Source organism: Eutrema salsugineum, unplaced genomic scaffold (assembly GCF_000478725.1).
Source record: "Eutrema salsugineum unplaced genomic scaffold, Eutsalg1_0 scaffold_5, whole genome shotgun sequence".
Classification (NCBI taxonomy): Eukaryota; Viridiplantae; Streptophyta; class Magnoliopsida; order Brassicales; family Brassicaceae; genus Eutrema; species Eutrema salsugineum.
The window spans coordinates 6,472,023-6,499,962 of record NW_006256612.1 but is presented as its reverse complement, the minus strand read 5'-3'; the positions used below and the strand labels follow the sequence as shown (position 1 = coordinate 6,499,962).

At 37.2% G+C, this 27,940-nt stretch overlaps 9 protein-coding genes across 21 annotated transcripts; 2 read left to right on the top strand and 7 right to left on the bottom strand.

Moving 5' to 3' along the window:
* Positions 1-73: 73 nt before the first annotated feature.
* Positions 74-2,765, bottom strand: LOC18992477 (protein UXT homolog). 11 transcript variants are annotated; one of them, XM_024152797.1, is made up of 9 exons: positions 2,567-2,747; positions 1,977-2,099; positions 1,764-1,896; positions 1,643-1,672; positions 1,251-1,352; positions 867-974; positions 571-625; positions 352-415; positions 74-241 (listed from the first exon to the last, which is right to left on the bottom strand). In XM_024152797.1, the coding sequence occupies exons 3-9, from the start codon at positions 1,892-1,894 to the stop codon at positions 231-233; spliced, it is 501 nt and encodes a 166-aa protein (XP_024008565.1). In that variant the 5' UTR covers positions 1,895-1,896; positions 1,977-2,099; positions 2,567-2,747; the 3' UTR covers positions 74-230. The 11 variants fall into 11 exon arrangements, with proteins under 11 accessions (XP_024008565.1, XP_024008561.1, XP_024008568.1 ...); XM_024152793.1 differs by having other exon boundaries at positions 74-415; positions 1,972-2,099; XM_024152800.1 differs by having other exon boundaries at positions 74-415; positions 1,803-1,896; positions 1,972-2,099.
* A 205-nt stretch (positions 2,766-2,970) lies between these two features.
* On the bottom strand, positions 2,971-4,583 carry LOC18992476. Its single transcript, XM_006415880.2, has 2 exons — positions 4,373-4,583; positions 2,971-4,286 (listed from the first exon to the last, which is right to left on the bottom strand). Exon 2 carries the CDS (start codon positions 4,156-4,158, stop codon positions 3,133-3,135), a length of 1,026 nt encoding a protein of 341 aa, XP_006415943.1. The 5' UTR covers positions 4,159-4,286; positions 4,373-4,583; the 3' UTR covers positions 2,971-3,132.
* A 246-nt stretch (positions 4,584-4,829) lies between these two features.
* On the top strand, positions 4,830-7,279 carry LOC18992475. The gene is made up of 12 exons (XM_006415879.2): positions 4,830-4,987; positions 5,180-5,410; positions 5,620-5,717; positions 5,801-5,843; positions 5,921-5,982; positions 6,080-6,136; positions 6,227-6,262; positions 6,350-6,427; positions 6,526-6,592; positions 6,670-6,732; positions 6,815-6,918; positions 7,028-7,279. Exons 1-12 carry the CDS (start codon positions 4,930-4,932, stop codon positions 7,121-7,123), a joined length of 993 nt encoding a protein of 330 aa, XP_006415942.1. The 5' UTR covers positions 4,830-4,929; the 3' UTR covers positions 7,124-7,279.
* Positions 7,280-7,568: 289 nt separating this feature from the next.
* On the bottom strand, positions 7,569-9,187 carry LOC18992474 (eukaryotic translation initiation factor 5A-2). Its single transcript, XM_006415878.2, has 5 exons — positions 8,840-9,187; positions 8,327-8,449; positions 8,184-8,240; positions 8,012-8,086; positions 7,569-7,908 (listed from the first exon to the last, which is right to left on the bottom strand). Exons 1-5 carry the CDS (start codon positions 8,957-8,959, stop codon positions 7,804-7,806), a joined length of 480 nt encoding a protein of 159 aa, XP_006415941.1. The 5' UTR covers positions 8,960-9,187; the 3' UTR covers positions 7,569-7,803.
* A 196-nt stretch (positions 9,188-9,383) lies between these two features.
* On the bottom strand, positions 9,384-10,264 carry LOC18992473. Its single transcript, XM_006415877.2, has 3 exons — positions 9,925-10,264; positions 9,757-9,823; positions 9,384-9,609 (listed from the first exon to the last, which is right to left on the bottom strand). The coding sequence occupies exons 1-3, from the start codon at positions 10,016-10,018 to the stop codon at positions 9,384-9,386; spliced, it is 387 nt and encodes a 128-aa protein (XP_006415940.1). The 5' UTR covers positions 10,019-10,264.
* A 4,783-nt stretch (positions 10,265-15,047) lies between these two features.
* LOC18992472 lies at positions 15,048-19,175 on the top strand. Of its 3 annotated transcripts, none has more exons than XM_024152419.1 (4): positions 15,048-15,407; positions 16,045-16,204; positions 16,282-16,870; positions 17,010-19,175. In XM_024152419.1, the coding sequence occupies exons 2-4, from the start codon at positions 16,109-16,111 to the stop codon at positions 18,935-18,937; spliced, it is 2,613 nt and encodes an 870-aa protein (XP_024008187.1). In that variant the 5' UTR covers positions 15,048-15,407; positions 16,045-16,108; the 3' UTR covers positions 18,938-19,175. The 3 variants fall into 3 exon arrangements, with proteins under 3 accessions (XP_024008187.1, XP_006415938.1, XP_006415939.1); XM_006415875.2 differs by having other exon boundaries at positions 16,039-16,204; XM_006415876.2 differs by having other exon boundaries at positions 15,958-16,204.
* Positions 19,176-20,829: 1,654 nt separating this feature from the next.
* On the bottom strand, positions 20,830-22,468 carry LOC18992471. The gene is made up of 2 exons (XM_006415874.2): positions 22,380-22,468; positions 20,830-22,293 (listed from the first exon to the last, which is right to left on the bottom strand). The coding sequence occupies exon 2, from the start codon at positions 22,283-22,285 to the stop codon at positions 20,927-20,929; it is 1,359 nt and encodes a 452-aa protein (XP_006415937.1). The 5' UTR covers positions 22,286-22,293; positions 22,380-22,468; the 3' UTR covers positions 20,830-20,926.
* A 2,069-nt stretch (positions 22,469-24,537) lies between these two features.
* Positions 24,538-25,190, bottom strand: LOC18992470 (CLAVATA3/ESR (CLE)-related protein 9). Its single transcript, XM_006415873.2, has one exon. It carries the CDS (start codon positions 25,188-25,190, stop codon positions 24,807-24,809), a length of 384 nt encoding a protein of 127 aa, XP_006415936.1. The 3' UTR covers positions 24,538-24,806.
* Positions 25,191-26,109: 919 nt separating this feature from the next.
* On the bottom strand, positions 26,110-27,913 carry LOC18992469 (zinc finger protein ZAT9). The gene is made up of 2 exons (XM_006415872.2): positions 27,530-27,913; positions 26,110-27,405 (listed from the first exon to the last, which is right to left on the bottom strand). The coding sequence occupies exon 2, from the start codon at positions 27,391-27,393 to the stop codon at positions 26,257-26,259; it is 1,137 nt and encodes a 378-aa protein (XP_006415935.1). The 5' UTR covers positions 27,394-27,405; positions 27,530-27,913; the 3' UTR covers positions 26,110-26,256.
* Positions 27,914-27,940: the final 27 nt, after the last annotated feature.

Below are 27,940 nucleotides of genomic sequence, written 5' to 3'. Positions count from 1 at the left end.
AACTATTCAGTCTATTGAAGAGCAAAGTTAGTAGTATTACAATAAAATGATTTGCTTCTCCACGTTTGAGCTTTCAAAATCATAAGACTAGCAGGGGCAGAGATAACTGCGTAAGAGATTACTCCATTTGTCTATCTTAACACGAAACAATTCAGTCAATTAAAGAGAAGAGTTTGTATTACAATAAGATGATTCTCTTTTTCCATGCTTAAGCTTTCAAAATCATAAGACTACCAGGGACCTTGCAAAACCAATCAACAGGATAAGAGCGTAAGAGAAATTCATCATTAATGTTATCTTTTCTCATGATCAGTTTATTCAGTTATCCACTAGGTAGTACTTAAAACGCACGTCGTCGGGATGATGATGGATTCTCGTCAGGAAGATTGAGTATTTGCTGAATCTGGTAATGAGCCTGCAAAAAGGGTTACAACAATGTTGACATGATCACTAACAAAGCAAATGGTGCAGAGTTGTTACACAGTGATCTTATTCAACCTCATAAGATAAGACCAGTACCCGAACCAACAAATGAATTAATTTACAATGCAAGATAGTACTTGAACTTACCAGTTTGATGCGGCCTTTGATCAGCGTGATAACACCAGTTACCTCTTTTAATTGTCTGGAAAAAAAAACCACCATTTATAATATCAACACTCAAGTCACTAAAAATGTATACGCAACGACAACTCATTCGTCATATACAATGATTCGTCATGTACAGCAATGCGACAATAACTGCCAACTTTGATATTGCCGCTTTGTATAAATGAAGGCTCGAAGAAGCAGCAAAGAGAATTTTAAAACTTTAAGAAAAGCAGCATGAGGAGCCAAAAAAAAAAAAAAGCAAAGCGTTATCATACTTTTTAATTCTTTCCTCTCTTTGTGAGATATAGTCGAGAGCTTCTTGCCGGGTGAACTCCACATAAAAGCCGAGCCCTACATCCATGAATATGTGCCTTGTATCTGGCCTGAACTTAAACAGACGCCAAATCAAATGTCAAACGAAATCAGAAACAAGATTATAACATCTCCAATTCTGATCCGCATTTACTAACGTTCTCTGCTCAGAAATACATAACTAGCATCTAACATACATAACACAGTGAAAGTACACTACTTAAATGCAGAAGACTGTGTGTTATTGTGAAAATGCATTAAGCTCAGTATGGAGACAGTGTATGACATTTCCCATATAATGACTGTACTAAGGTAATACGAAAGAACCAGAGCTACAAGTGACGTACACTTCAGCTTGCATGTAAACTTCTGAACCGAGGTTGACCATTGTTTTGAGACTATTTACACCATTTTGCTCCAGCGTTTCTAGATTTTTCCGCAAGTCAGAGCTGGAGTGGAAGTAACCGTTAAGGAAACAAGAATCTCCAACCAAATTAGAGCTCACTAGAACAGCAAAGTAGTGTGAACGACAACGACTACACCACGAACAGTTCCTCAAGATTACAAGATACTCAAAAAACAAGTGAAAAACTGAATCGTAACTGAATCAGTCATCTATACTGGGGCTCAGACAAGGGAGAAACGAACAAATAAGGATCAGCTTAATGAGATGTACATTTCGAGAAGCAAGAGTCTTTCTATACAAGAGAAGCAAGAGTCTTTCTATACAAAAGGATACAGTACTTTTTGTTCTTCAAAGATCTTGTCCCTGCAAAACCAACAAAAGCAGAGACCACAATCAATAAACATTTAAAAAAAAAAAAAAGAGAGACTACAAATGAATAACATCATACATAAACCTTATAATCTGGATCCAGAAAGGAGGAAAATTTGAATACCGTGAAGCAATTGTGTGTACAAGCTTCTGTTTTAAACCTTTATCAATGATTTCCTCCAACAACTGCAAGTCCTTTTGACGTCCCTCGTCCATTACTGCAACATGAACCAAATATATCAAGCCTAAGGCTCTAGCCGAGGTGGAAATTAACAAAAATAAAGCAAAAAGACCTTACAAGCAATATCCGAACACCCTAAAAAAGTGAACTTCTTAGCGTCTCTGCTCAGTAATTACTAGGAGTGGATTTTCAAAACAGTGAAGACAGTGGTAATGGGCGTAGACAAAACCTAAGCACAAGCTGCACAACCGAACAGAAACATATAAGAGAGGTAGCAACTTCAAAAGAGGCAAAATAGGAGGAAGAGTGGATTCATCTATAGCCACAAATACGATTAAACACCTTGCTGTTTGATAGACTCAGTCTAGATTAAGTGTGCCGGAGTCTTGAGTTATTCGTTAAATCAAGAGTCACCTAGTAATCATCAACCAAATAAAAGCCAAGGGAGCGTAGAAACTATCCAGAAATTGCATCGAATTAGAACATGAGAACTTACAAGCATTACATCGAACAAGTGGTAAACAATCCAAAAGATAACACAATTACGCAATTCAACTTTGAATATGGGAATCAAACTGGCCTTTAAACAAAAAAATCAGACCAAGAAACATTCAACTAGATAGAAATCCAAGTCGCTAAACGATAATTAATCAGGAAAAAAAATTGGGACACAGAGAACAGCAAAGGTCCAAGAGGATTCGACTCACGGGTAAGGTGGTAATCAAGGGGTAGACACGACTGGTTTTAAGAGGTCAGCGATGTTGAACAACGATGACGGTGACAGCCGGTGACAGACGGTGACAGACGGTGACAGACGGTGACAGACGGTGACGGACGGTGACGGCGAGTGGCGACGGCGAGCGAGGCAGAGGTTACTTTGGTATTTCCGTGGTTTTACAATTTGAGCACTCGAGTCTACTAGAGAGCAAAACCTTTAAACCGGTATTTTAACTTAATTATAACTTGAAGTCCTTTGAGAAAGAAATAATTCGAACAAAAGCCCAACTACTTTCTAAAGTTACAATTTAACACCAGAACGTTTTATCATAACAGAAACTGTAATTAAAAAGAGAACTATGACCAAACTTGGTGCTGTGCTATGATCTTCAAATCATGTAAACATCGCAGTCTTATATATATAACAAAAACCTTAAAAATGCTCATCAAGTTTTCTTTCAATTGAAACAAAAAAAAATTTCAAACAAAACTCATTGATATACATACATCTTCTTCAACGCAACTGGAATCCAACAAATCTCGGCAGCGAAAACCATCACTGAGTATCCACAACTGCGACGGTTTCCATAATCGGCTGAGTTTCACCTCTCGAAGAAGCTTCCATACTATAATAAACTCTGCAGCTGAAGTAGAACACTGCACTCATCATCGAATCAATAAGTGTCACAAAGGAATACATCAACACCAAAAGAGGTCCTTCCCATAGCCTCGAAGACCCATCTCCATAACTCACCTTCTTCACTCTGTGATCAAACAGTCCTTCCACAAACGCCAATCCTAAAGTCGACCCTAGGAATATCAACAAACCCACCTGAATCTGGCCTTTGATCAGATCACTAGCTCTCACCAAAGCTCCTGCCCCTGAAACGTCTTCAAGAACCGAGATCACGATCGCTGTGTTGCAGATTATAATGGCGTTGGCGAAAACTACAGAGAACGCTAAACCAACTAAGATGGCTCCATAAACACTGAAATCTGGTGAGAAGCCTAGAACAGAGAAGGAGCTGCAGATTGCTACAAGGAGAACGCAGAAGAAAGTGAAGCAACCAACAATCAGAATGCAAATCCACATGTAAGTGAACACAACTCGTCTCCATATCTTCTGCAATGTAGCTAAGAACTTGCTAACTTCGACTATTTCCCTAGAGTAAGTGGCGTCCACAGAGTAAACCACTGCTGTTTTAGACAAGAGAGACACGGTGATGAACAAAGGGAAACACATTGCCGACGAAACAGCAGTTTCAGCGAATTTCTGACAAGAGTGTTTGACAAATGGCTGCAAAGGAAGACCGCTTGACTTTGCCACTAAGAGAAGCTTCACTGTGAGTTTGTTCACTAGTGATTGATCAACTAGAAAGTTGGGTAAGAGGAAAGCAGAGACAGGACAGATCAAAACAGCAGCGGTTAACATGAAAGCACCTAGATTGTACCGGAGGATTCGAACGGCTTCTCTCAAGATCTCTAACGCATTCGTAGAGTGAAATTGCTTGTGACTGTATGATTTCAGCTCCGATTTCCGTACGGATCCCTGATTTCCTCCGAGATTCGTTTCCGTCTCCATTTTTTTCGAGTGAAGTGGGTTTAGTTGAGTTCGAGATCACATACCATAAAAATCCTGAATTTCACAAACAGCGAGATGAAATCGATGCAAAGTGAAGATCTTTCAGATAACCCAGATTAGCAGATTGCCTACATATCAAGAAAGAAATAAAATTTTAGAGTGAAAGCGACGGACTTTTCAGCTGTAGAAGTGATTGAAACGAAAAGGTACGCACAAAAAAGCGTTGAGATTGGGTATAACGGAGCCGGGTTCGGATCCGTTAGCCCAATAAAAAAAGAACGAATCTTGGACGAGATCTCGGCGATGTAGTCTACGTTCCTGTAAGCGTGAGAATCAAAAGTAAACAATTTTCTTTAGAAAATGATTTTCTTCTTTAAAAAAACAAGAAGACAATTTGTCGGTGGCACACAGGTGAAGGCAGAGGAACACATCATGCATCTGTCCCCTCACACAGAAGATCTAAATCCAACGGAGGTAATCTTCTCCATCACGAACTTGAAGCTAAACCGCAAATTCAACTAAAAGTCTGAAACCTTGAAAACACTGAACCGTAACCCGGTTTAGGCAGATTGATTGAGATTTGAGAAAATTGAGCTAGGCCCAAGAATAGTGGGTTTCTTTGACAAAATGGAGAAAAATAAAATAAAATAAAAAAGAAGAATCTTTCCGGTGAAAGGAAATGGCAAGAAGGGAATGAGTACGATGAAGTTGAGTTAGAGCGGGAGTGACACACACCGTTGACCAGTAAAGACGAGAGCTACAACAAACACAATGGAGCTTAATCTCCCTGAGAGTCGAAGCAGATCAATTCGTTGCATTGTGAAACTTGGTTTGTCTTTTGATTTCAATTTCCCGTTTCTTCACATCTTTCCTCGATCGATTCTTAGATCGCATTTCCTTTTTTTAGTCTTATGGGTTTGATTCTGATTTGGTTTTCAAATCCGGCAACGAGAAAAGACACCCTTTTTCATGTCCCATTACTCTATAACAGCGATAATATCTCTAAAAACATCTGTGATAGGAGGTGCTGCGATTACTTGCAAGAACGAGCTGGAAAAGATTCACGATGAGAATCTGGAGATCGTAGCGTGCCAGCTACGTCAGGCTATGATGGAAGGTTCAGTTCCAAGCAAGGTTATTGGAATGGACTGGAGCAAGAGACCTGGAAGCTCTGAGATTTCTTGTGATGTGGATGATTTGGGGGATCAGGACTCTTCTGAATTTAGCAAGTTTGTTGTGGTTCATGGCGCAGGTTAGTTAATTCCTTGTTCGGACATTGGTTCGTCTCTGTTTAACTCTTATAATGTAAGGATCAAAAGGAAGCACATCTTTGATTAGTTCTTATAGATCAATGAGACTCCTAACACTAATGAGTTTCATTTGACCTGCTTATGTTCTTGAGCTGTTATGTAGTATTAGTTTTCTTGGTGTGGGATTTATTTTTCTAATCTGCATTACTAGGTTCCTTTGGGCACTTTCAGGCCAGCAGATCAGGTGTTCACAAAGGAGGACTTGAGAAACCTATTGTCAAAGCTGGTTTTGTCGCGACTCGCATATCTGTGAGACTGTCTGCTAATGCTAAGACTCTTACTTGAGCTAGTCTTGAGCTGTTCTGATAGTTCCTCTTTCCACTCCTTTGTAGGTCACGAATCTTAATCTTGAAATTGTAAGAGCACTTGCCCGAGGTACCTCTTACGTCTCTCTTTTTATCCTCTGAAACTATGTCTTGCTTAGAAAAGCTAAACTTTATGGTTTCTTGCAGAGGGCATTCCTACTATCAGCATGTCTCCATTTTCATGTGGTTGGTCAACCTCCAAAAGAGACGTGAGAGCCAACTGAACTTCTTTTCTTTTCCCCCTTTATATATTTCTGATCTGAAGCATGTTTGGTCTGATACTAATGAGACTACTATTTGCATTAGGTGGCTTCTGCGGATCTATCAACCGTAGCTAAAACAATAGACTCAGGATTTGTCCCTGTAAGTTTTGAATCCTACCACTGGCATTAGGTAGATGCTTCCCAAAGTCACTCGACCGTGATTTTTACTGTAAATTTTTGTTCTGGCCAGGTTCTCCATGGAGATGCAGTGCTAGACAATATACTGGTAATATGCTCTCCTGGGATACCAAAGCTCTGTCTACATTGCTTTCCTCTTGGACCTTGAACTTTTAGAAATTCTTGTCCTGAACAGGGTTGCACCATATTGAGTGGTGATGTTATCATCCGTCATCTCGCAGATCATTTGAAGCCAGAATACGTTGTCTTCCTTGTATCCTTTTCATAATAAAAGAATATCTAATTTTCTTTTCATAACTAGTGTCCTCTCCCTCTTCCGATACTTTGTTATCTGAGTAACTCTTTACAAAGACAGATGTACTAGGTGTCTACGATCGACCACCATCGGAGCCTGATGCTGTGCTCCTGAAAGAGATCGGTTAGTTCCAAACTTTACTGTTTCTTTCTTCTTAAATTATTTTTCGACTCTTAGCCTAATTCTTACCAGTCATGCAGCTGTTGGAGAAGATGGAAGCTGGAAGGTTGTGAATCCAGTGTTGAAGCACACAAACAAGAAAGGTAAAAAAAAAAAGGAGCCAACATTGTAAAACTAATTAGTCTAGGGGTTTGATCAAAGTTGTCTGCTTGTGAAAACAAACAGTTGAAACCTCTGTAGCGGCCCACGATACAACCGGAGGAATGGAAACGAAGATATCAGAAGCTGCTATGATTGCAAAACTTGGAATCGATGTCTACATTGTGAAGGTAGTAGATTTATGACATCATTTTGCCTTTTAACTAATCTCTTACATTGAGTTGGAGCTTTAAACCCACCATTATGCTTCTTCTTACTGTGTTTTTATCTCCTAAACAGGCTGCGACGACTCATTCACAGAGAGCGCTCAATGGCGAGTTAAGAGATAATGTTCCTGTAGATTGGCTTGGTACTATCATCAAATACTCTAAGTAGAAGAATCTCGGATACACACTAATGCCAGTTTTTTTCAAGAAAGCAAAAATTGGCCTCTTCTTGCTAATGTTGTTTGTGTTTATTACCAGATTTTGTGCATGAATAATTTTGTGTAATGTTTAAAAGTTCGAGTTGGAAAGAAAAGAAAAACGACAATGCAACAATTTTCAATCTCTGCTTCTATACAAGATACAGAAATACAAATATACCGAAAGAGAAAACTCACTACTCTATAGCTACTTTGTCAAGGATACAGCTTGATACGAAAGAGAAAACTCACTACTTTGTCGAGGTTACAGCTTGATAGGAATCATCTAGTTCACAATTTCAATTGTAGTCATCCGTGATTTGGATATCATAATGGAAAAAAAGTAAGATGATTCACATGTTCCGTAATGCAAACAACAAAGATGCGTAACACAACCTTCGCAAAACCACAGGATAATAAGTGAAAGGATTAAGAGATAACATAGGATCAAAGGAAAATATTCCCTGTTTCAACACCAAACTTTTCAACAATCCAAAACCAATAGATATGTTTGTCTTGCAACAGGAAACACACACAAATGGTCTAAATTAGAAAAAGGAAAAAAACATTTTTTCTTGTTCTTATAACATTGACCAACTGTCGTCAAACTGGTAATAATATTATCCTCTGTGTAAAGAGAACGATACTTTGTTTACTTGCCACCACCAACTTCCTTGACGGCACAGATCTGCTCCTCTCCCATGGAAGACATGACAGACACCACAACATCCTTACCCTCCTCGAATCCACTCTTCATCTGCATTTACAAAAACCCAACCACATTAGTTTTCAAATACCACACATAAAGATGAACAAGTCATGTTTTGTGAGTGTATCAAATGAAAAGACGAGATATTAACCAGAGCAGCCAGATTATCATCGGTGGGAAGCTTGAGATCGTCCTTGGTGCCACCACTGTCGGTCAGAAGGCTAACCTGTAATTTGAAGAAATGAAGAAATTATAATTAGAACCATCTCTAGGGAGAAAAACAAAGCTGCAATGACGAGGAAAATGAGTTTTGAAGGACATACAAAGCCATCCTCGGAGATATCAATCAACTGGTAATCAACACGATTCACATGGGGAACCTGACAAAAGAGACACAATCTGAATCAGATCACAGATCTCATGTAATATAAAAAAAATGAATCTAGAAAATGAGTTTGCGACTTACATCACAATTGTGGGAAGAGGGAACGATATCCTCGAGCTTCTTCGCAGTGAAGATATCAATGGCAACAAAGTGACATTTCGCGTGACCGTGCTTGCCAGTCTTCGAAGTCGAAACCTCAACAACCTATCAATCCCAAAAAGAGGCCAACGAAATCAATATCCATCCGATGTGTAAATCAAACCACATGCTCGATTTCTTAGATTCATACGCACAAAAGGCAGCTGATGTTGCCTGATTTCTATCTATGTTCATTTTCATTTCCCAAAATCTAAACAAATTTAAGAGCCATCACCATCATCAAAGAGCAGGATTAACAAGACGCGAAATCGATAAAATCCGATCTGATTACTACAACCTAAGGATAAGGCACAGAATCACAGAAATCAGGGACCAATCTAAATCAAGGAGCTCTATACACAACACAGAGATCTAGAATCGTGATAACGAGATCGGTAACCATGCTTAATGAAAACAAACGGAAAATAACAGAGACGAGGAAAATCGAAATCAGACCTTGCAGGGACGGCCCTTGATGACGATGTGACCACCCTTACGGATGTTACCAGCCTGCTGGGGATAGGTCTTGGAAGCTCCGGCGTCACTGGACTCGAAGTGGTGCTCTTCGTCCGACATCTTTCAACGGATTTGGTAAACGAGAGAGGGAGAGAGAGATAGATTGGAGAAGAAGAGATTTGAGAATGAAAACCTAAGAGAGAGAAGTCAGCGAGTGATGTCAATTTTTATACGCAGGAGGAAGGAGAGGCCTTTCTAGGGTTGCTGTATTATTATCCTCTTTCTCATCCGTCCGATTACAATCTCTCAACCGTCCAGATTTACGCAAATTTATCTCCTCTGTTGCATCATCGCGTGCATACCACGCGGCCCCACACTAGCTTGCGGCGTCTAATTGCACATACCAATTTTGCTTTTTCTTTTATATTTTTGGTTTTTTTTTAATTTAATCAAATGGAACTTTTCTAAAATCAAAAGGCCAGATTTAACATAAGGTTGGACTTTTCCATTATCATAGATTATAAAATTACATCATTCTTCAGTGTCATGTGTGTAACACATAACACAGATCTACTTTGCTAAGCTTAACGTTTGAGTTAACCAAGAGCCTAGAGTTATTCTTCTGCTCACTTGTCATTAAACCTCTGTATAAACACTTGAGCAGGCTCTGCCCTGCGACAGAGCAGTGAGGAAAAAGAAAAATTTCGGAGAGATGGCCGAGTGGTTGATGGCTCCGGTCTTGAAACTCTTTAGCTTCTTGATAATTGTAGCTGCATGCAACACCCAAGAAATCAACAGTTCGTTTAAATGCCAAAGATGCGATGTTATTTAGGTAATTTTGAAGCAGAATGAAGAAACACAGGCCAGAGATCAAAGAGTCATTAACAAGTTATCAAAGAGTGTGTTTTCTTAGCTACCTCATGACTTGCTTAATGTCAATTGAATCTAACGCTAGTCGCTCGTGTACCGATCCAACTGCATATCCTGCTCAAGAGCAGCATTAAACGTCATCAGGAACTAAGCCGAATCTGAAAAATGAATCTAGTTTCTTTCAACGGAGATCTAACTAACTACTGCCTCATTACCTTTGTAATAAAGAATGGAAGTGATACGTCTGGTTGGCACATCCACTTGTGATGAGTAAGATCGAGAAGATGGTCTGAGCAACGCATATGACATATATGCATTGCTGCTTCGATACAAACTACTAATTCAAACCAGATACTGCAATGCATCCCACTGTTACACCAACATCAGCCAAATAAAAGAAAACCATTTTCCCTGTCGTGTATCCCAGACTCTGATCTTCTCATCCAAACCAGATAACATCACCTGAGCGGCATCCATTTAGAAATGTAAATTTAGAAACCGATTTGCTCAGGAAACACAAATTGAATGAGGAGAAGAAAGTAGGTTATGTAGCAAGAGTTCTGAGCCATTAACATAAGGCTTGGACGTGAAATATAGCCAATGATAAGAACCCAAAGCTACTAATAAAAAAAGTCTTTCAAATGTCCTGCAGGAAAAAGGATTTCGACAATCAGATCATTTAAATTCATCATGAAAATAATCTCCTCGATCACACTAAACAAAGAAGATATGGGTAAGTAACACAATAGTTCACTGATGGTATTATGATTGTCCGTTTCCTTACACAATCTGTGTTCTCTGAAACAATTTGCTGACAATAGGTATAGACATTTTTACCTGAATGCGACAAAAACCTTCAGTTAGAAAAAAACTGAAAATGGATCGCTAGGATAAATTTTTTCTATTGTTGCTATATCTTATCAAAACAACTAATTGTTTTCATCACACTGCATACTTACATAGCAGTGTTATGGTTGGAAAACTACGGGCAGGAAAACGCTTCATTATGTTTGTCTACCCATAGCTATATAAGGTGGTTTTTCACCAGTTCAACTAATTACTAACTGGAAACGTAAAGAGAGTTATAAAGCACTTCAAAACAGTGGAAATCTAGTAAGAGAACGGCAAAACCACATAAACTTTTCTAACTACTCCGAATCAGATTATTTAATCTTTCTTCAGTTCAAGTTGTTGAGATGAGTTAGTTATTACCTCTTTCATGAGAGTAGACAATGCATGCTGCAACATCATCATGTCTTCAAAACGTATCAACAGTTCCAGCATTCAAATCGTACCTAATAAAACAATTCAAGCATTTAATCATCACGTCTTAGATGCATTTCTTTTTTTCGATGAAAACACAAAAACTCCGTAGCTAATCCATAACTTTCCACACATAAAATTCAATAATGAAACGCATCATTATTCATTACCAAACCTAAACAAAACCCATTTCCAAAATTCTCAAAAGGAAAATACCTCCGGATGAAATTAACGGAGCCAGCGGCAAAAGAAGCTGATTCTTTCTCAAAAAAGCAATGAGGAAGAGCAGCCTCTGATTGCAGGCATTGCTAGACTAATTAGCAAAGATCTCTCCACATTGAACAATCTCAGATACAATCAAAGCCAAAACCAAAATAAAACACGCAAAAATCATCATTTACGCCTGAGAACAACGAATAAGGAGGCTGATTCACACCGGGGAGAATCTGAGCCTGGAAAGTCGCGTCGTCGATTGGATTCTGGAGTTGTAGACAGCTCATATTTCAGCTCAGACCCATTTGCTTGAAGCGATTTAGGAGCAGCCCCTACCTCGAACAGTCACTCTGGGGGGGCACAATCGTTTGACGAAAATTAAACGTCGTTGGAAAAGAAGAATCCTGTACTTAGAGCTTTTGTGATGACACATGACGCGCCCCGCTCACGAAATTCGAAAACATCGACGAACACAAGAACTTTGAAGGATTTCATTCACAGAATTGCGAACTGTACTTGCGTTGCGGGCTTATCATTGATAAATGGGCTATATGGACCACATCATATACGGCCCATTTTCTTTCTTAATGTTGTTTATATAAAGAAGCACAAAAAAAAAATATGATGTTTTTAGTTACAAAATTATTAACAAAAGAATTGTATACTAGTCAAGCATCGAAATCATCACGTTTAACGGGAGTAAATTTGCGAGAATTTCTTCCATGTAAGTGGACATTCTTTTTTGGACAGAGTGAAATCCTGTAGAATCAAATATCAATATTGTACTCTCGAAAAACTTCGTAGGAGGAGACATGGATAGTTGTTTTGGAGGCTTGTATAGGAGACACCGTGGTGTTCTCTTATCCAAAACTGAACCAGGGTTGGTTGGTTCCTAGTGAAAGTCCAGTCTTGTGTTTTGACAAGCCTGTTTGATAGAGGTAACCCTAGCGGAAGCTCACGATGTCTTGACGATAAGAAGCGGCAGAGAGGGGATACTCTTGATTATCCTGAGGACTAACTTGTGTACGCAGCACAGGGAAGCGAATGTATATATCTTTGCTGTTGTTTTATGTTCATTGTTTTGATTCTGTCTTTGAACATATATTATTACTTTTGGATTTGATGACAAGAGTTGGAACGTTGTTTAGAATTGTCTAAAGCTGTTTTGTCTTGCTTTTTAATTAACCTTGTTGCAGTGTGGCCTTTAATTTCTCTTTTCTGACAAATTAAAAAAAAAAAAAAAAACCTACATCTGCCCAAATGAAAAACTAGCACAATAAAGTTATATCAATGCTGTCTACCTTAAAAAAACATTTGCACCGCTTATGTCACTCTACGATCGAAACCAAATTTGACTGATCGTTTTTTTTTTTTTGTAACAAGGGTAAATCGATGGATATTTAATCCTCGTTTATGACCTCTCGTCCTCAAAGTTTAAGCTTTGTTTATAGACGCAGAGATCAACAATCTTGGAATAACCGAAGTTTGTAACTTTGTATGGGTTGACCATTATGAATACACCGGTTTATTTCCCTCCATATCTCGTTCATTGATGTTTGCTGAGAAACCATTTAAAAGGCAAAATCAAGATCCATTTATGACCACATAATTTTAGTTTTTTTTTCTAAATGTAACACCGAAAAACACCTCTCAGTAAAAACTAAGCCAAAACTCTTTAGATTCGACTATAAAGAGAATGAATAATATCTATGCGGCCACTTAAACCTGTCACGTGTCAGGACTAAAAAGAATGCTTTTCTGGAATAGTGGCAGTTAATGTAATAAATCTCCACAAAACAGCCTTTTTAATTGAATATTTTATTGAGTATGAGAGGAGAGATAATCAACCAATCAGGAACGACCAGAAACAAAGTTTCTAAGAATAATCCCGAACTCGTAATTATCTACAAAGCCAGGGGTACTTAAAAATCCCACCCCCAAACCTATAAACTATAAACCTCAAAGTTGGCTCACAAGTAGGACCCACTGCTTTTGGTCTAACTAACTTAATAAACATTTGATGCTTCATTTAGAGATTAATATTGTTATTATCTGACTAGTAATTTAGTGTGGATTTTTGGTTCTTTAAGAAAAAGTCTTTAAAAATAGCATGCTTTTCAGCTTTTAAATTTTATGTCTATATACTATGCTAATGACTATTATTTATTTGTACCTTCTAATTGAAAGAAATCAGAAGCCTTTGAGGCTCTCACTTCTAAATAAATTGTCTTCATAAACTATGGATGGATTTGAACCAATTTGATAATTTCTTTCTACATGGATTCTTCCTAATTGGTAGTTGATGCATTGTTTCCTTATATAAAGGTAGGGTAGATCAGGACCGTGAGGTTATAGGAGTAAATTACTGATGTGCACATCATTGCACGATTTTACAATTAATCATTTATAAAAAGATAAGTTTAAATAAATATGTACCTAACGGAGAAAAAACAGTATTAGGCTGTCAAAAATAAATGTTGTTTTCCTAAAGTAACTGATGAATAGAATAGTAGTACTACATTTTTGGTTTCTACCTTATTTCCGTGCTAAATTAATGTCTGCATTTAAAGACACAGAGAGAATCTAGGTTAAAATCGTATATTGGTTTTTGAAATTTAGCTGTTTGATGCACGCTCTAATTATTTATACCCTCAGAGAAGAAAACATCATTTGTAAAAAGAAAAAAAGAATTTGTAATTTGAAAGACTTTCAGTACAAACAAGTGAACGGAAAGTCTCACTAGTCTCTTAATTTTTTTGGCTCACCGTCCGTTAAGCTTTCAAGTTTAGAGATATCTAAATTTAATAATGTGTTTAAATAATTTAAAATACTTCATTTGTTTCAATATATAATTTTTTTTTTTGAATATTATGCGATCGATTATATTATGTAGTTTTTTTTCAAAATTAACTAACCAAAATCAGTTTCATAATTTTCATGGTGTTTTCGACAAAAAAAAAAAATTTCATGGTGTTTATATTTTAAAACGAAAGAATGTTAATTAATCTCAATCTGCTAATATGTAGGTGTGAATGTCAAAAAAAGGGCATGGCTAATTTTTTATTTATCATAACTTCGACATAATCAGGGACAAGTCAGAGTCTAGATTCCACCATCGTGAATTAGATTTAGAGTGACAAAAAAACGGTATGGGTATTGAGGAATGATTATCTGCGAGAATAACTTTTATGATAGTAGATTAGTATTTTGGATGCAAATGGTTATTTACTTATAAGAATAATATGTGGTAAAATCATCACCTTTGGTTGCGATTAAACTATTTACGCTGAATAAATAGCAAAACAAACAAAATCTACTACATCTACTGAAAAAAAGTTCCTCTACTATGCAAAAAAAAATGATTGTAAATATATATTTTTATGTCACGTTCACTGTTGTCCATGTTGATTCTTTTTCTCATGTTAATCATTTAGAGCCTTTTGTTATTTACTAGTATCTCTATTATTTTTCTTTTCAAAAACTCAAGAAATCTAAAATGTTTAATTCAGTTACAAAAATAATGTTTAGTTATCAAATACTCTAATGCAGGCGTAAGAAACTAATGTTTAGTAGCATATTTACTGCAAATTTAGAATCATAAGGCAACTACTTTAATGCAGGCGTAAGAAACTAGAAAAATGTGAAAATGATTAGATCATGAAAAGAAAAGAAAAAACGCAGGGGAAGACCGAGTGTTGACAAAATATCATGTCACTGTTATTAGAAGCCTCCTTCGTTTCTGTATTTATTTTATTTTATTTTACGAAAACACCAAATCCGAGAAATTAATAATAAACTTAAAAAAAAGAATATAAAACCTCATAGTCTTTTATTTGCTGCCTTCGCTATAGAATCTGAGAGATAGAAAGCCAGAGAGAAGGAGAGAGAGAAAAAGAGAGAGAGAGAGAGAGAGTTGGCCCAGCAGATCGAAGAAGACGGCTTGAGCTTTCTTCTTCCATGGAGTTTTGATTATTTTGGCAGTGTCTCTTCTCTTATTTATATTAAAACTGTCGCTACTTAGATTTTCTATCTCCTGATTAAAAATTCTCGGTATTAATTTTTTTTTGTTTTTCTTAGTGAATCTCGGAAGCACTTTTATTCCCTTTTTATTTATTGTTCATTTCTCGATAATTTGTCGCCGATTTGGGAGTGAGTGTTTTCCAGTTATCAACGATTAAAGATTTTCTCTGTTCAAAGTGCGATCAGATGATGTGGGTCTGAGGTAAAATCTCTATCACCGGTTTTATATTTTATTTTTATTTTATTTTATATTTAATGCTTTCTACTTGATTTGCCATTTCTATCTATTTATTTTATTTTTCTTTTGCTTATCTGTTGTTATTGTTTGATGAACTAGGTTAGTCATTTAAAGTCAAATCGATCCAGAATCCAGAGCTTCTGTTCTGATTATAATGTTCATTTTTATAAAGAATTTATCCGATTCTTTTTCACTTTTTTTTTCCTTCTCCCTTTGGTATTCTCGTATTTGTTTTTTTGGTAGATGAATTAGTTTGCGTGTAATCTGGGGTTTTAGTGATGATTCGAATTTTAAAAGATGAATCCAGCTCAACTTGCAGAATCTGGACAAATAATTAGTAGAGATGATGATAATGATCTCTTAAAACCCAAATCATCTCATAATTTGTTTTTAAGCTGCTTCACGTGTATCTATATCTTGTTTGCGAATTCTGTGATTGTTGTTGTTGTATAATACTTTTTTAAAAAAAAGTTTCATACAAATCAATTAAAGTTGCACGAGTTGGTGTTATTAGAGGAATGGGAGCAAGAGTCCAGTGTGAAAGCTTTTTGCCCAGACATTCCTCAATGAGAGATCTCAGTGAAGATTTTAATAGTTGCAGTTGGTCTGTGTATCCTGGAGATGCGAATCTGCGATATGGGCAATACCAGAACGGTGGTTTCTCGATGAAAGCCGCGGCTGAGGATTCCTACTCAGGAGGATACGAGAGAGATTTCATGAAACAGACAATGCTTGAACACGAGGCAGTATTTAAGAACCAGGTATCTCTATACTACGTCCTTGTTGAGTTTCATTTCCTCAAAAAGCTTACTGATTTTGGTTTTTGCATTGATCGCAGGTGCATGAACTTCACCGTTTGTACAGAATACAGAGGAATTTGGTGGATGAAGTGAAAGGAAAGAACTTGAATGAAGATATGAACTTGAGTGATCGTACATTTGAAAATGGAAGTAAAAGGCAGCTTCCTGGATTTCTCTTAGCAAACTCAACGTATGGAGAAGGAAGCAGCGCTCAAGCTTGCAACGGTCGTTTGCAAAATGGGGTTAGTTCAAAAGATGGGGACTTGTTCGAGGTTAGACCTATGACGGCCAGGAGAAAAATGATTGATCTTCAACTCCCAGCCGATGAGTATCTTGATGCGGACGAAACTGGTGATACCGATGAGATAACAATCTGTGCACCATACAAGCGGTCAAAATCAGGAAGAGGGGATGCTTCTCAACAGAGCAACTCTTCAGGGTCTTGCTTGGATGTGAAGAACTCAAACGGCTTAGCTGACTTGAATGAGCCTCTCAAATGGCAAGATTCAGAACCTGTGTCTCTGTCCAGGGATATGTATTCTCATTATGGAAGAAACAATGCAGATGTTCAAGGTCATTGGTTGGAGAAAAATAGAAGCCAAAATGGATTGATGAACCTTGAAGCGGGTGAGAAATCTTAATAAGTGGCTTGTTACATGCGTTTTCTTTGTGTGTCGTCCTGCTGCATATGTTTTATTAGCAGTATGTTGACATTTTTGCCTATCTTCTATTTCTCAAATGGTTTCATGTGGCTGTATGTTAATAGGGCTTGATAGAAGCACTCAAAGAGACCAGCTGCATCTGCCTTCCCATTCTGTACAAGCATTTTCTAACAATGCATTTCAACCACAGAGCTATCCTGCAACTGATCATAGCAAGGTAAAATACTCCGGGGAAAGAGCCTATCGTGAATTGGAAGTCCGTTCAAAGAATCCTCAAGCTTCTCATGATAGCTACGTGGACTCAAGTGTGGCATCTAATGTTCCAAGATTACACAACGACTACCGCCCTGACTTTGTTGGACCATGGAGCCATTGGTCTTCATCATGGGGGAATCCTAGGAGCAGCTCACATCAGAAATCTTACCCAGTTCAAACGAATCCCTTCTTGAATTTTATCACACATGCAAGACCGGATTCAAGTTTTGAGATGAGAAGCAATGTCTCTAATGGGATGTATCATGGATTCTCTTCAGGGTCGAAGGGGAATGTCATTAATTTCCCATCAGCCGGCGTCAAACCAAATGCTTCTTTAGGTGAGGTAGTGAAGCACCAGAGTTTTGAAAGCCTTCAAGGGCCAAGAAAGCAGGAATGCTCAGCTGGATTGCCCTGGCTAAAACCTAAGCCCCCTTTCAAAAGTGAAATATCCAACGGATTCTTGGATTTGAATGCTTCGACAAATCAGTTTATGGATGGAATCGACACAGGGGACTGCCTGAATAGTGTTTCTCCTCAGAATGGTTTGAGTTCTGCTTCATGGTCTAATAATGCCAACATGAGAAGAGTTCAAATGACCGACCCACAGAGTAGTAGAAAAATTATTGGGTGTCCAATCTTTGAGAAGCAATCTATTTGCAAAGAGGAGCATGCTTCCCTTATCTCTCATTCCTTGTGTATCGCTGATCAACGTAAGGAAGTAAATCACTTGGTAAAGCGAGACCTCGATATCAACTTGCCATGTGATGCCTCGGTGTCTGTTGACCAGCATGGTGGTTCTAAACCGTTTTGTGTTGAAAAGAAAGAAGGAAACAAAGCAGCCAACTTCAGACATTACATTGATCTGAATTCATGTGCTAGTGAGGATGATGAAGATTCTGGCTTACGTTCCTGTCTAAGAGTGAAAAGAAAAGGACTTCTTTGGATAGATTTGGAAGCTCCCCCAACTCTTGAGAGTGAAGAAGAAGGAGAAGGAGAGAGCTCGCAGGAGAAATCAAAGGAAGAAACTTGGGGATTGATGAAAGGCCAAGACGGAAGCTCTATGGATGAACTCATCAAGGTAGCAGCACAAGCAATAGTCGCCATCTCATTGTCTGATCACCAACGTCATCCTGATGACGCAGCTTCCTCTTCAACTGATGCGGCTGCGAAAAGTCCGCTCTCTTGGTTTGCAGAGATAATCACTTCTTGCGGTTATGAGTTTGAAAGAAAGATTGATGGCTCTCCAGAAGCCACAGACTGTGAGGGTTACCGGGAAGAATATTCTTCTGGGATGATTGATTACTTTGAAGCCATGACCCTGAATTTACAGCCGACGAAGGAAGAAGAGTACATGCCAAAGCCCTTAGTCCCTGAGAATCTGATATCCGAAGGAACTGGTTATAACCGGCCAAGAAGAGGACAAGCAAGAAGAGGAAGACCAAAGCGGGATTTCCAGAGGGATATTCTCCCCGGACTTTCTTCTCTATCGAGGCACGAAGTCACTGAAGATATCCAAATGCTTGGTGGTCTTTTGAAAACCAGAGACTACACTTGCAATTCTGGAGTGGCTGCTCGACGGAACTCAAAAAGAAAACGACTGGTCACTAACATAAGCCAAGCTCCAGTGTTCCCGTCCATGGAGCAGCCAATGAATGAGAGCGTATCGATGGTGGGGCTTGAAGACAGTAAGCTTACAGGATGGGGAAAAGCAACAAGAAGACCAAGGAGGCAAAGGTGCCCTCCTGCAGGTAATCCAGCAACGGTGATCTTAACATGATAGTTTCAGGAAGTAATCAGAATTTACTAAAGCTTGAACCACTATAGAGAATATCACAATCACTATACAATTAGATGGGTGTTCATTGTTCTCACCTATGTTTGGGTGTTGTATATCTCGTCTTCTGTAAGATGGGGCAAACATGATTTTCTGTCTATTTGGTTATCAAACATGAATATTCTTCTGTAAGAAATTTGAATTGTTGTCACTGTTCGATGTTGAAGTAGAAATCACAAATGCACAGGGATAATGATTTAAGCAGCCGTATTTAATTTCACTGAACAAGGAATTACAGAATCAACACACTAAAGAGTCTCTCGACGATGCTTGATCCTACAAATTCAATAACAAATCCTTGAATTGTCAAATTGAAGAGAACATATTCTCAACAATCTCAGTGATTCGATCTACAAATTGGTAAAGCTAAAACAAATTTTCTTCTAACGGCTTTATCTTTCTTTACAGTCCACGTTAGGAGTCTAACAAATTTCCACGGTCCGGCCCAACAATTTTAAAAGCTCTAGGATAAATAAAATTTTCTTTGACCCCTTCATAAATTTTCACACAAAAACTAATTTTTAAATGTCATTTACATTAAAACTTTATTGTTTAGACACTTATTTAAATGTATTTTTCAAGAATAACATTAGTTTCTACGAAATATTCTATTTTGCTAAAAATGAATCTTTTTATACAAATAAAATGTTTTAAAATAAAATTAAACTCGTTGATCACCGGACCTAATTGTTTAACTCAAAAAAAATTCTGATATATGCTCTTAACAGTTTATCATATGAGCATATTAAATGATTTAAAGATATAGAGATACGCAACACACTTAAGTATATAGTAATATATACGAACGAACATCATACATTTAAAATATAATTTAAAATGTTAACTAAGTTCATAAGGTGTTGACCAAAAAAAGTGAAAAAATTTAGAATTAAGACAGCAAGCAAGAAGTATAATATTTTAGGGTAATATGAAAACATCTAATATGCTCATGCTAGATATCATGTTTTGTTGTTGTTTAGTAATAAATATCATATTCATATCACCTTATGTTGTTTTTGACTATAAAGTATTATGTTTGTTCCATAGCTCACAAATAGTGTACAAATGCGACTATGAATCTGTGATCTGTCTGGTTTCTAATTTGGAAAAACATTTTCAATGATGTCTAACACAACCAATGGTTAAGTAAAATTTGTCAAGTTGCCGATGTTGCTTTAAACTTTATATCAACTTCAATTTTTGCATAGATAAAATCATCTTAGACATGTCCTAAAACTAATAATTATACCATCTCTTTAAACTCTATATAATATTGAATAATAGTAAAAAAAAAGTTCAAATGGTGGAGCGAGTTGATGAGTAACTCATAATCTAAGACGAGGACGAAACCAGTCTTGCAATCCTGCTGCATCTCCTCATTCTGTTTTAGGTTATCGTCTTAGTCTACCAAGTCTTCAAGTATTATTGAGAGCTCTGAAGAGAAAACAGAATTTTGTGTTTTTTTTTTTTTTGGTCAAAATGTTAAGATATATTACCAAAAATTGAGAAAGAATTTTGTGTTTTATAGTTAGGTGTTCAAAAATTATTGACCAAATTACATTTTTACCAAAAGTTTCTTACAATAGTGAATAGGCCAAATGTGGTCTTTTTGCTTTATTTTTCCTTACCGTAATTGTTTTACTTGCCTATTTCAGTTGAATTATATAATTCAACTCTTTTCAATTGAATTATGTATTTAACTCTAACTTTGCGACAAAATTATCATTGAGTTGGATTTTGTTATCTATTTACTTTCTCGTAACTAAAATATCAAAAGCATCTGCCTATAAACAAATAAAAAATAAAAATCCTTTGATTTACCTTGTGAACCAAAAAGCAATCTTGAATCTGAAGCCAAAATAAGTAAAAATAAAGCAGAGAAGAAAAAAAAAATGAGAACAAAATCGCGGATTTTAGATACTACGGATTGATTCATTCATCAATAGGAGCAGGAAGATTGAGATCAATGAGTGTATGCATCTCATGAGCTACTTGGTGTTGGATCACCAAAGTCCTGTGTTCTTGATTTCCAATGAAATGTGATCTCTTGTGACCACCTAAAGCTTGTCCTGATTTGAACACCCTGAAGCAAATCGGACACTCGTGACCTTTGCTTTTCTTCTTTGAACCTCCACTTGGTTTCTTAACCACCATTGGTGATTTACTATGAATCTTGATTGTTCTGTTTGTGTCCGCACAAGAATCAGTTTCCAAGCTATGCTCACCACTGTCATAGACAGATTCTGTGAACTCATACTTGATTTTCTTTCGACCATAACAAGGAAACCCTCTTTTGCTTTTCCTAAGATCATACTTTGTAGAAGAACGACCTGATCCTGATCCTGACCCTGACCATTCCTTCCTGAATCTGTTCAAGTTCTTATCCTGTTTTGTTGTGGAGCTGTTTAATCCTGATCCAAATCTCATCACAGACTTGTTATCAAATCCAGTGTTCCTGAACAATCCATCAACAGAAACATCTGAGTCCAACTTCTTTGGTCCATTCCTGAAGTAGCCAGAATCAGAGTTATCTGAATCATAGAGGATATCACCATTATCCTCGCCATATCTCAACTGGTTATTATCCACTCCTCCATGTTTTTCCTTCTTACAAGACTCCTCAACATTCTTCACATTGACCATCTTTAGCTGTTCTCCTGAAGATGACTTAGTCTCAAGAATCACAGAGTTGTTGTCAGATGACTCAGCCAGAGAGTTCACCACCAAGTTATGACCTTTCTTGAAACTTGAATCCCTAGAGAGCATCATCAGAGACAATGCCATCTCCTCTTGTTCCGGCTCAATCTCAGAAGCATCAGAAGATGCTGAATCGGATTGACCATCTACAAAAGCATCATCAGCCTTGTGGTGGTGTTTCACAACTCTCTTGGATCTTCTCCTGATAGGAGACGAGGAAGCCTCAGTATCAGATTGACTATCCATCACAATCTTCTCTCTCTCAGAGTGACAAGCCATGTGACCACAGAGAGCTTTGGAAGAAACGAAACCTTTACCACATTCTCTGCAACGAAGAAGCTGCTGCTGATGCTTCATAGCCATCATCTCTCTCTGATCCACGAACCTCTTGTTCTTTTTAGGATTCTCTCTCAGGCCGTAACTAGACTGACCTCCATTTTCTTCGGTTTTGAACCTGTTGTGTTCATCTTCGTCTGAATCAACTGAGTTCTCATTGTTCATGTGAGTTCTGATGTGACCTCCTAGTGATTTCCCACAAGCGAACCTCTTGCTACAGAACTTACACACAAACTTCCTCTCTTTGCACTGCTCCATCTTCTTACCTTAAGACAAATGATCAAACACGGTATAAGCAAGATCAGAACAAGGAAAAAAGGGAAATTAGTGAGAACCCATTTGTTTGATTTACCTCAAATCTTGGAAGAAACACTGAAATACCCCAGATGCTAAGAGAGAGGGGGAGAGAGAGAGAATCATCAAGCAGAAAGCTTGATAACTTTCTCAGTGATCAGATTTTGGGGAAATGTAACAGTCCTCTGTTGTAAACTACAGATCCTATCATCAAGCAAAAGAGAACACAAAAACAGGAAACAAATAAAACAGACTTTGAAATTTCCTCAATATCTAAAGTTAGGAGATTTGCTTTCTTTTTGGGGCTGGGAATGAAAAGACAAGAAAAAAAAAAAAAAAAATTATGCTCAGATTACAACAACAAATATGCAATTTTCCAATTGCAATTAGTATGAATTTGGAGAAATGACTGACCATTAGTCTAGGCAGATTGTGCTTAAGAGTGAAAGTTAAACACGCATTATATGAGTCTGTTTTGGGACAAAAGCAACCAAAAAAAAATAAAAAATTATATAATTCAATAAGGAAAAATGTAAGAAACTAATTGCTTTTTTGAAGCAAATTAAACCCCCAAAAATAAAAGAAGACTCGGCACTTTTTAGCTGGACCCGTCATTTTGGTGTAATCAAGATCGGTCAAGATATTTGAAAGGCCCTAAACCCAAAAGATTATCGTCATAAAACACATTTTATATCGTTTTGTTTTATATTTTCAAAATATTTGGACCGGAGCTCTCTATATAGTAATTGAAAGACCAATCTATGAGAATTTAAAATTTTAGGAAAGGGTACTAATAATCAATGAACTTTTGTTAAACATAAAAATCTGTAGTTTTTTTGGAGGTTTTTGTAAGCTATCGTATTTATGGGACTAAAACTTATTTTAATAGTATTTAGAGTATTTTTGGATAAGAAAAAGCATTCTTAAACTTATTTTATACTCCGTAGTATTTTTGGAGTTTTGTTAATGATCGTATTCACTATTTTTCTGAATGAGAATGTCTTCCCACAATCCTTTTTTTGTTCTCTCTCTCTCTATCGAGAGTCTTTCATACCCAAAACTTTTCCGATTTTCCTTCTTCCATCTTTTACCGAAACTTCTTAACTTCACAAAATGTTTTTTTTTTAATTAATACTTCACAATATGTTTTTTTTTTTTTTGTAAACAACTTCACAATATATTTCATCTTCTTTTTTTTCATGTTTTTGCCGATAATATTCATGTTTCATCTTCTTTTTGCCAAAGTTCTCCTTAGACTTGCCATGTCTCCGCATTGTTCATTATTTATTCATTTTTTGAAAACTTGTATGAATGCCATTCTTGTTACTTTTTATGTTTCATCTTATATACATTCATGTATTTTTTTTTTTCTTGTCAACATACATTCATGTATTTTCTATTTTAATTTACACCTCATTTTTTTCACTTTCTTCTTGTTTCTAACTTTTTGCCCTTTTTTTACAGGTTTGCATTATTTTCATTTCTTTCCATAAGTGAAAACTAAAATAATTATTGTTATCTATCTTACAGCTCACACACACATTCCAGAAGTTGAAACCAAGTTATGACACGGATTACACGCACTGTTATGAATTTATGTAAAAAAATTGGCGATAAACAGAAAGATTTGACTACAACTTATAGTCCGTTGGTTGATTGAATGCTGATAATGCGGTACCATGTTATTAAAGGAGTAAAACCGCGTAGACGTATAACAATCCTGATAGCAAAAATAACAAGTATTTTTGGGGTAAAGTAAATAAAATTGATTTGGAAATAGAAAAACAGAAGTTATATAAAAAAATAAAAAAAAAACACTTGTATTGCAGGGGTTCTACTACAGTACTACTAGCTAGTGTCTATTGACATAGGCAAGTGAATTAAATATCTTTACAGCGAAATATCGAGGACACGAGAGAAGAGCAAATGGATTATGGCCCATCAATTTTTTTTAATATTAATATTAATCATATACCAATGGAGACTGACTTTAGAGTTACATAATAAAAAAAATACAGCTCCCAAATTAATGGAACTCATGCGTTTCTCCACCTCTCCTCTCCTCTCCCAACCATATACTAAATCTCCTTTTTCTTATTAAATTTAATTATGTAAGCAGAAAAATAAAAGAAAAACAGACCTTGCAAAAAAAAAATACACTACTATTTCCAAGATTGTTTCCACACTCTACAAGTATTTAAAAAAACAAGCGTGGAAATAGCAACAATATAACTTAGGAGTCCATTACAAGATCAAGAAAACAGAATCAAGCTTCAAGAAAGATCCGCAGAGAAGAAATGACGAGCCTAGCTCCATCTTCAGGAAAAATAAACTCTATGAAAAACCACAAATCTCTCGAACAAGTTCAAGAAACGCCAAGAAATGTGCATGTCACGTGTATAAAATATGCAACCAAGAGGAAACCCTAGGTCCATGTGTCTACGTATTTATGTATAGAAATTGAAATTGGGGAATAGCTAGGGTATTAGTTGTGAAGCGGATTTGGACCAGAAGGGACGAGTCTTTTATCGACGCCGTACCTTGGATCAATCTCCGAAGGAGGAGGAGGAGGAGGAGAAAAAAGCGGCTGCTTCCGGCTGCTACGGTGGATTCTTTGAAGCTCAAGGCACATAGAACGTGCGTACGGACGAGTGAAGGAGTCGCAAGAACGGTGAGGAGACACGTAATACGGGTGGTGAATCATCGGGACGAATCGGTGGGTTCTGTAACTGAAGTTTCTCGATGTCGTCGTCGTTCGGTTTCCTTCGGAGGTTGCAGAAGCGGTAGTGGAGGTTGTGAGAAAGAAAATGACGAAGAGGAGGAGAAGGATCGTCAAGATCGGACGGTTCAGGTGAGTACTCGTCGACATTTCTTGATTTGGAGAGAGAGAGAAAGTAAGAAGTGTTTTCTTGGAGAAGGAAAAGTTTAAATTTGAAGAGAAAGAGGGAAATAAGCAACTTGGGGATTTTAATGCAACACAGAAGATGCACATGAATCGACGTTATGGAGGGGTTTTTTTTAGGTAATTGAGAAGGGAAAAATCGGTTATGTGGGTCCTTATTATAAATCGGTTTTTGGGACTTTAGTTTCGTTTTTATAGATATAAATATCAACCCGTGACCTTATTATACATTCCGATCGATTTGTTTCACTTTCTATTGGGTTTACATGATTTGAGTACGTATAAAATGACCGGTTTATGTATTTTACATGATGTACACACAACCAATATATACAAGAAGTAAAACAAGAACGTGTATTGAGTTGTTTCGTGGTTCTCAAGCTATACCTCTCGCCTTCTCGGATGGGTTAAAGAAGATTCTACAAAAGCTAGCCCAATAAGAACGGCCCATTAAACAAAGAGGGTATCTGATCGCCAACTACCTATTAAAGCACAAGTGTTTTAAAATAGTAAAAATAATGTGGTCTTTTCAAAATGTTGCCTTTTTGCCAATTTTGCTTTTCCTCTCTGCTCAATTCAATTAACAGCTTAACTTGAGCTCAAACCTCTTTTTCTTTTTTATTTTCTCCGTGGTTAAACCAAAACATCATCATGTTTTATTAAAGAAAAAGCAAGAGACAATGGCTCTTTGTCTTGCCTTTAAAGATTGGGATTTGGGGTACTATGATACAATGCTAAGGTACGAATGCAGAGGAAGGCTAATAACTGAAAAAGCTGGAAAATGAAGAAGAAAACATAAACGTGACGGATTTCTTTGAAAGACAAGAAGAATCTCAGTAAGAAACTGGAAGCTTAATATCTTGAAGTCATAAAGAAAAGAATTGGCTAAATCATAAAGCTTTCTATGAACAAATCAAAAAGAATTTGATTTACCTTCACAACCTTGAAAATTTCTAGAGCAAACAAACAAAAAAAAATAGGATGAAACACCATGGAGAACAAAACCGAGGGATGAGTTCTCTCAGGTTCTGATTCATTCATCAATGTCCATAGCAGGAAGATTGAGATCGATTCGCATTTCAGCTGCATGGTGATTGATCCTGTGTTCTTGGTTCTCAAAGGAATGTGATCTCTTGTGACCACCTAAAGCTTGGCCTGATTTGAACACCTTGAAGCAAATTGGGCACTCGTGACCTTTGCTTTTCTTCTTTGTACCACCACTCGCTTTCTTCACCATTGGGGATTTGCTATCACTGGACCTATGAATCTTGCTGTATGTGTCTGCACAAGAATCAGTTTCCAAGCTGTGTGCACCATTTTCATAAGAAGGAAAGATCCTTTTGCTTTTTCTTAGCTCATACTTTGATCCTCCCTCCTTTAACCCAAGCTCATCACTATTCTTGAATATGTTGAATCCAGATCCAATTCCAGTGTTCCTAAGAGATCCGTCAACGGAAATGTCTGAGTCCGACTTCTTCGGGCCATGTATGAAGTAATCAGAATCAGAGTCTGAATCACAGAGTATAGCACCATTATCATCATCAGCAGCAGATCTCAATTGGTCATCAGATGCGACTTTATCTGTCTCTAAAACCTGATTCTTCACATTGGAGACCTTCTTTAGATGCTCTCCTGAGGAAGATTTGGTCTCCAGAATCACAGAGTTGTTCTCTGATGACTCAGCCATAGAGTTCACCACCAAGTTATGACCTTTCGAATCCCTAGACATCATCATCAGAGACAAAGCTGTGTTCTTATGTTCTTGGTCAATCTCAGAAGCAGAAGACGAGCTCCCATTACTAAAAGATCCTGAATTGGACTGTCTCATCACCCTCTTAGATCGTTTCCTGATACGAGCCGAAGAAGTCTCGGTATCAGATTGGCCGTCCATCACCATCTTCTCTCCCTCGGAGTGAGAATCCATGTGAGCGCAAAGAGCTTTCAAAGAATCGAACCCTTTACCACATTCTCTGCAACAAAGTTGTCGTTGTTGCTGTTTCATCTCTCTCTGATCCACCAATCTCTTGTTTTTCTCTCTCAGGCGATTGCCATTGTAATCAACTGAGTACTGGTTCGTATGAATTCTGATGTGACCTCCGAGTGATTTTCCAGAAGGGAACTTCTTGTTACAGAACTTGCACACAAACTCCTTCTCTTTGCTCTTCTCCATTTTTGATTTGATCTTCTCTTAGACAAATGATCAAACACCAAACAAGCAGAATCAAGGAAGGGTTTCTTTAAGGGAAACGAAAAGCAAGAAAGAAAGATTAGCGAGAACCCAGTAAATTTTGTGCTGATGAGTTTACCTCAAATCTCCGAAGAAATGCTGCAACAAACCGACAAAACTGAAAATTCCCAAATGCTACAGAGAGATAGAGAGAGAGAGGAAGAAGCAGAAAGCTTAATGCTTTCTTAGCGATCAGATTCGGGATGTGACAGTTGTTCTCTCGCTAAGTACAAGATCCGACCTTGAAGCTAAGAACCAGGGAGAAAAGTAAAAACAAACTTTACAAATTCCACACAGTATCATCTATGTTAAAGTTTAAAGATTTGTTTTTTTTTTTTTTGGGTAGAGTTTGGAGCAAAAAAGAAGAAAAAGAGAAGTGTTCCTAACACGAGTAATCAAAGGTCAGCTTCATTTTTGGATCTATTCCTCCTCAACAAACAAACACACACACACACACTCTCTCTCTCTCCTTTTTCTCTCTCCATCTCTT

Coding starts and splice junctions, on each gene's coding strand:
- LOC18992477 (XM_024152795.1), bottom strand. CDS start 1,894: ATGGACGAGGGACGTCAAAAGGACTTGCAGTTGTTGGAGGAAATCATT. Junction 1,673..1,763: donor TTCTGGATCCAGATTATAAG/GTTTATGTATGA, acceptor TTGGTTTTGCAG/GGACAAGATCTTTGAAGAAC. Junction 975..1,250: donor GTTTACATGCAAGCTGAAGT/GTACGTCACTTG, acceptor GTTTAAGTTCAG/GCCAGATACAAGGCACATAT.
- LOC18992476 (XM_006415880.2), bottom strand. CDS start 4,158: ATGGAGACGGAAACGAATCTCGGAGGAAATCAGGGATCCGTACGGAAA.
- LOC18992475 (XM_006415879.2), top strand. CDS start 4,930: ATGGAGCTTAATCTCCCTGAGAGTCGAAGCAGATCAATTCGTTGCATT. Junction 6,137..6,226: donor TAGACTCAGGATTTGTCCCT/GTAAGTTTTGAA, acceptor TGTTCTGGCCAG/GTTCTCCATGGAGATGCAGT. Junction 6,428..6,525: donor CAGAATACGTTGTCTTCCTT/GTATCCTTTTCA, acceptor CTCTTTACAAAG/ACAGATGTACTAGGTGTCTA.
- LOC18992474 (XM_006415878.2), bottom strand. CDS start 8,959: ATGTCGGACGAAGAGCACCACTTCGAGTCCAGTGACGCCGGAGCTTCC. Junction 8,241..8,326: donor CCTCTTCCCACAATTGTGAT/GTAAGTCGCAAA, acceptor CTCTTTTGTCAG/GTTCCCCATGTGAATCGTGT. Junction 7,909..8,011: donor ATGATAATCTGGCTGCTCTG/GTTAATATCTCG, acceptor TTGTAAATGCAG/ATGAAGAGTGGATTCGAGGA.
- LOC18992473 (XM_006415877.2), bottom strand. CDS start 10,018: ATGTCATATGCGTTGCTCAGACCATCTTCTCGATCTTACTCATCACAA. Junction 9,824..9,924: donor TTCCATTCTTTATTACAAAG/GTAATGAGGCAG, acceptor GCTCTTGAGCAG/GATATGCAGTTGGATCGGTA. Junction 9,610..9,756: donor GACATTAAGCAAGTCATGAG/GTAGCTAAGAAA, acceptor TGTTGCATGCAG/CTACAATTATCAAGAAGCTA.
- LOC18992472 (XM_006415876.2), top strand. CDS start 15,962: ATGGGAGCAAGAGTCCAGTGTGAAAGCTTTTTGCCCAGACATTCCTCA. Junction 16,205..16,281: donor AGGCAGTATTTAAGAACCAG/GTATCTCTATAC, acceptor CATTGATCGCAG/GTGCATGAACTTCACCGTTT. Junction 16,871..17,009: donor ATTGATGAACCTTGAAGCGG/GTGAGAAATCTT, acceptor GTATGTTAATAG/GGCTTGATAGAAGCACTCAA.
- LOC18992471 (XM_006415874.2), bottom strand. CDS start 22,285: ATGGAGCAGTGCAAAGAGAGGAAGTTTGTGTGTAAGTTCTGTAGCAAG.
- LOC18992470 (XM_006415873.2), bottom strand. CDS start 25,190: ATGTCGACGAGTACTCACCTGAACCGTCCGATCTTGACGATCCTTCTC.
- LOC18992469 (XM_006415872.2), bottom strand. CDS start 27,393: ATGGAGAAGAGCAAAGAGAAGGAGTTTGTGTGCAAGTTCTGTAACAAG.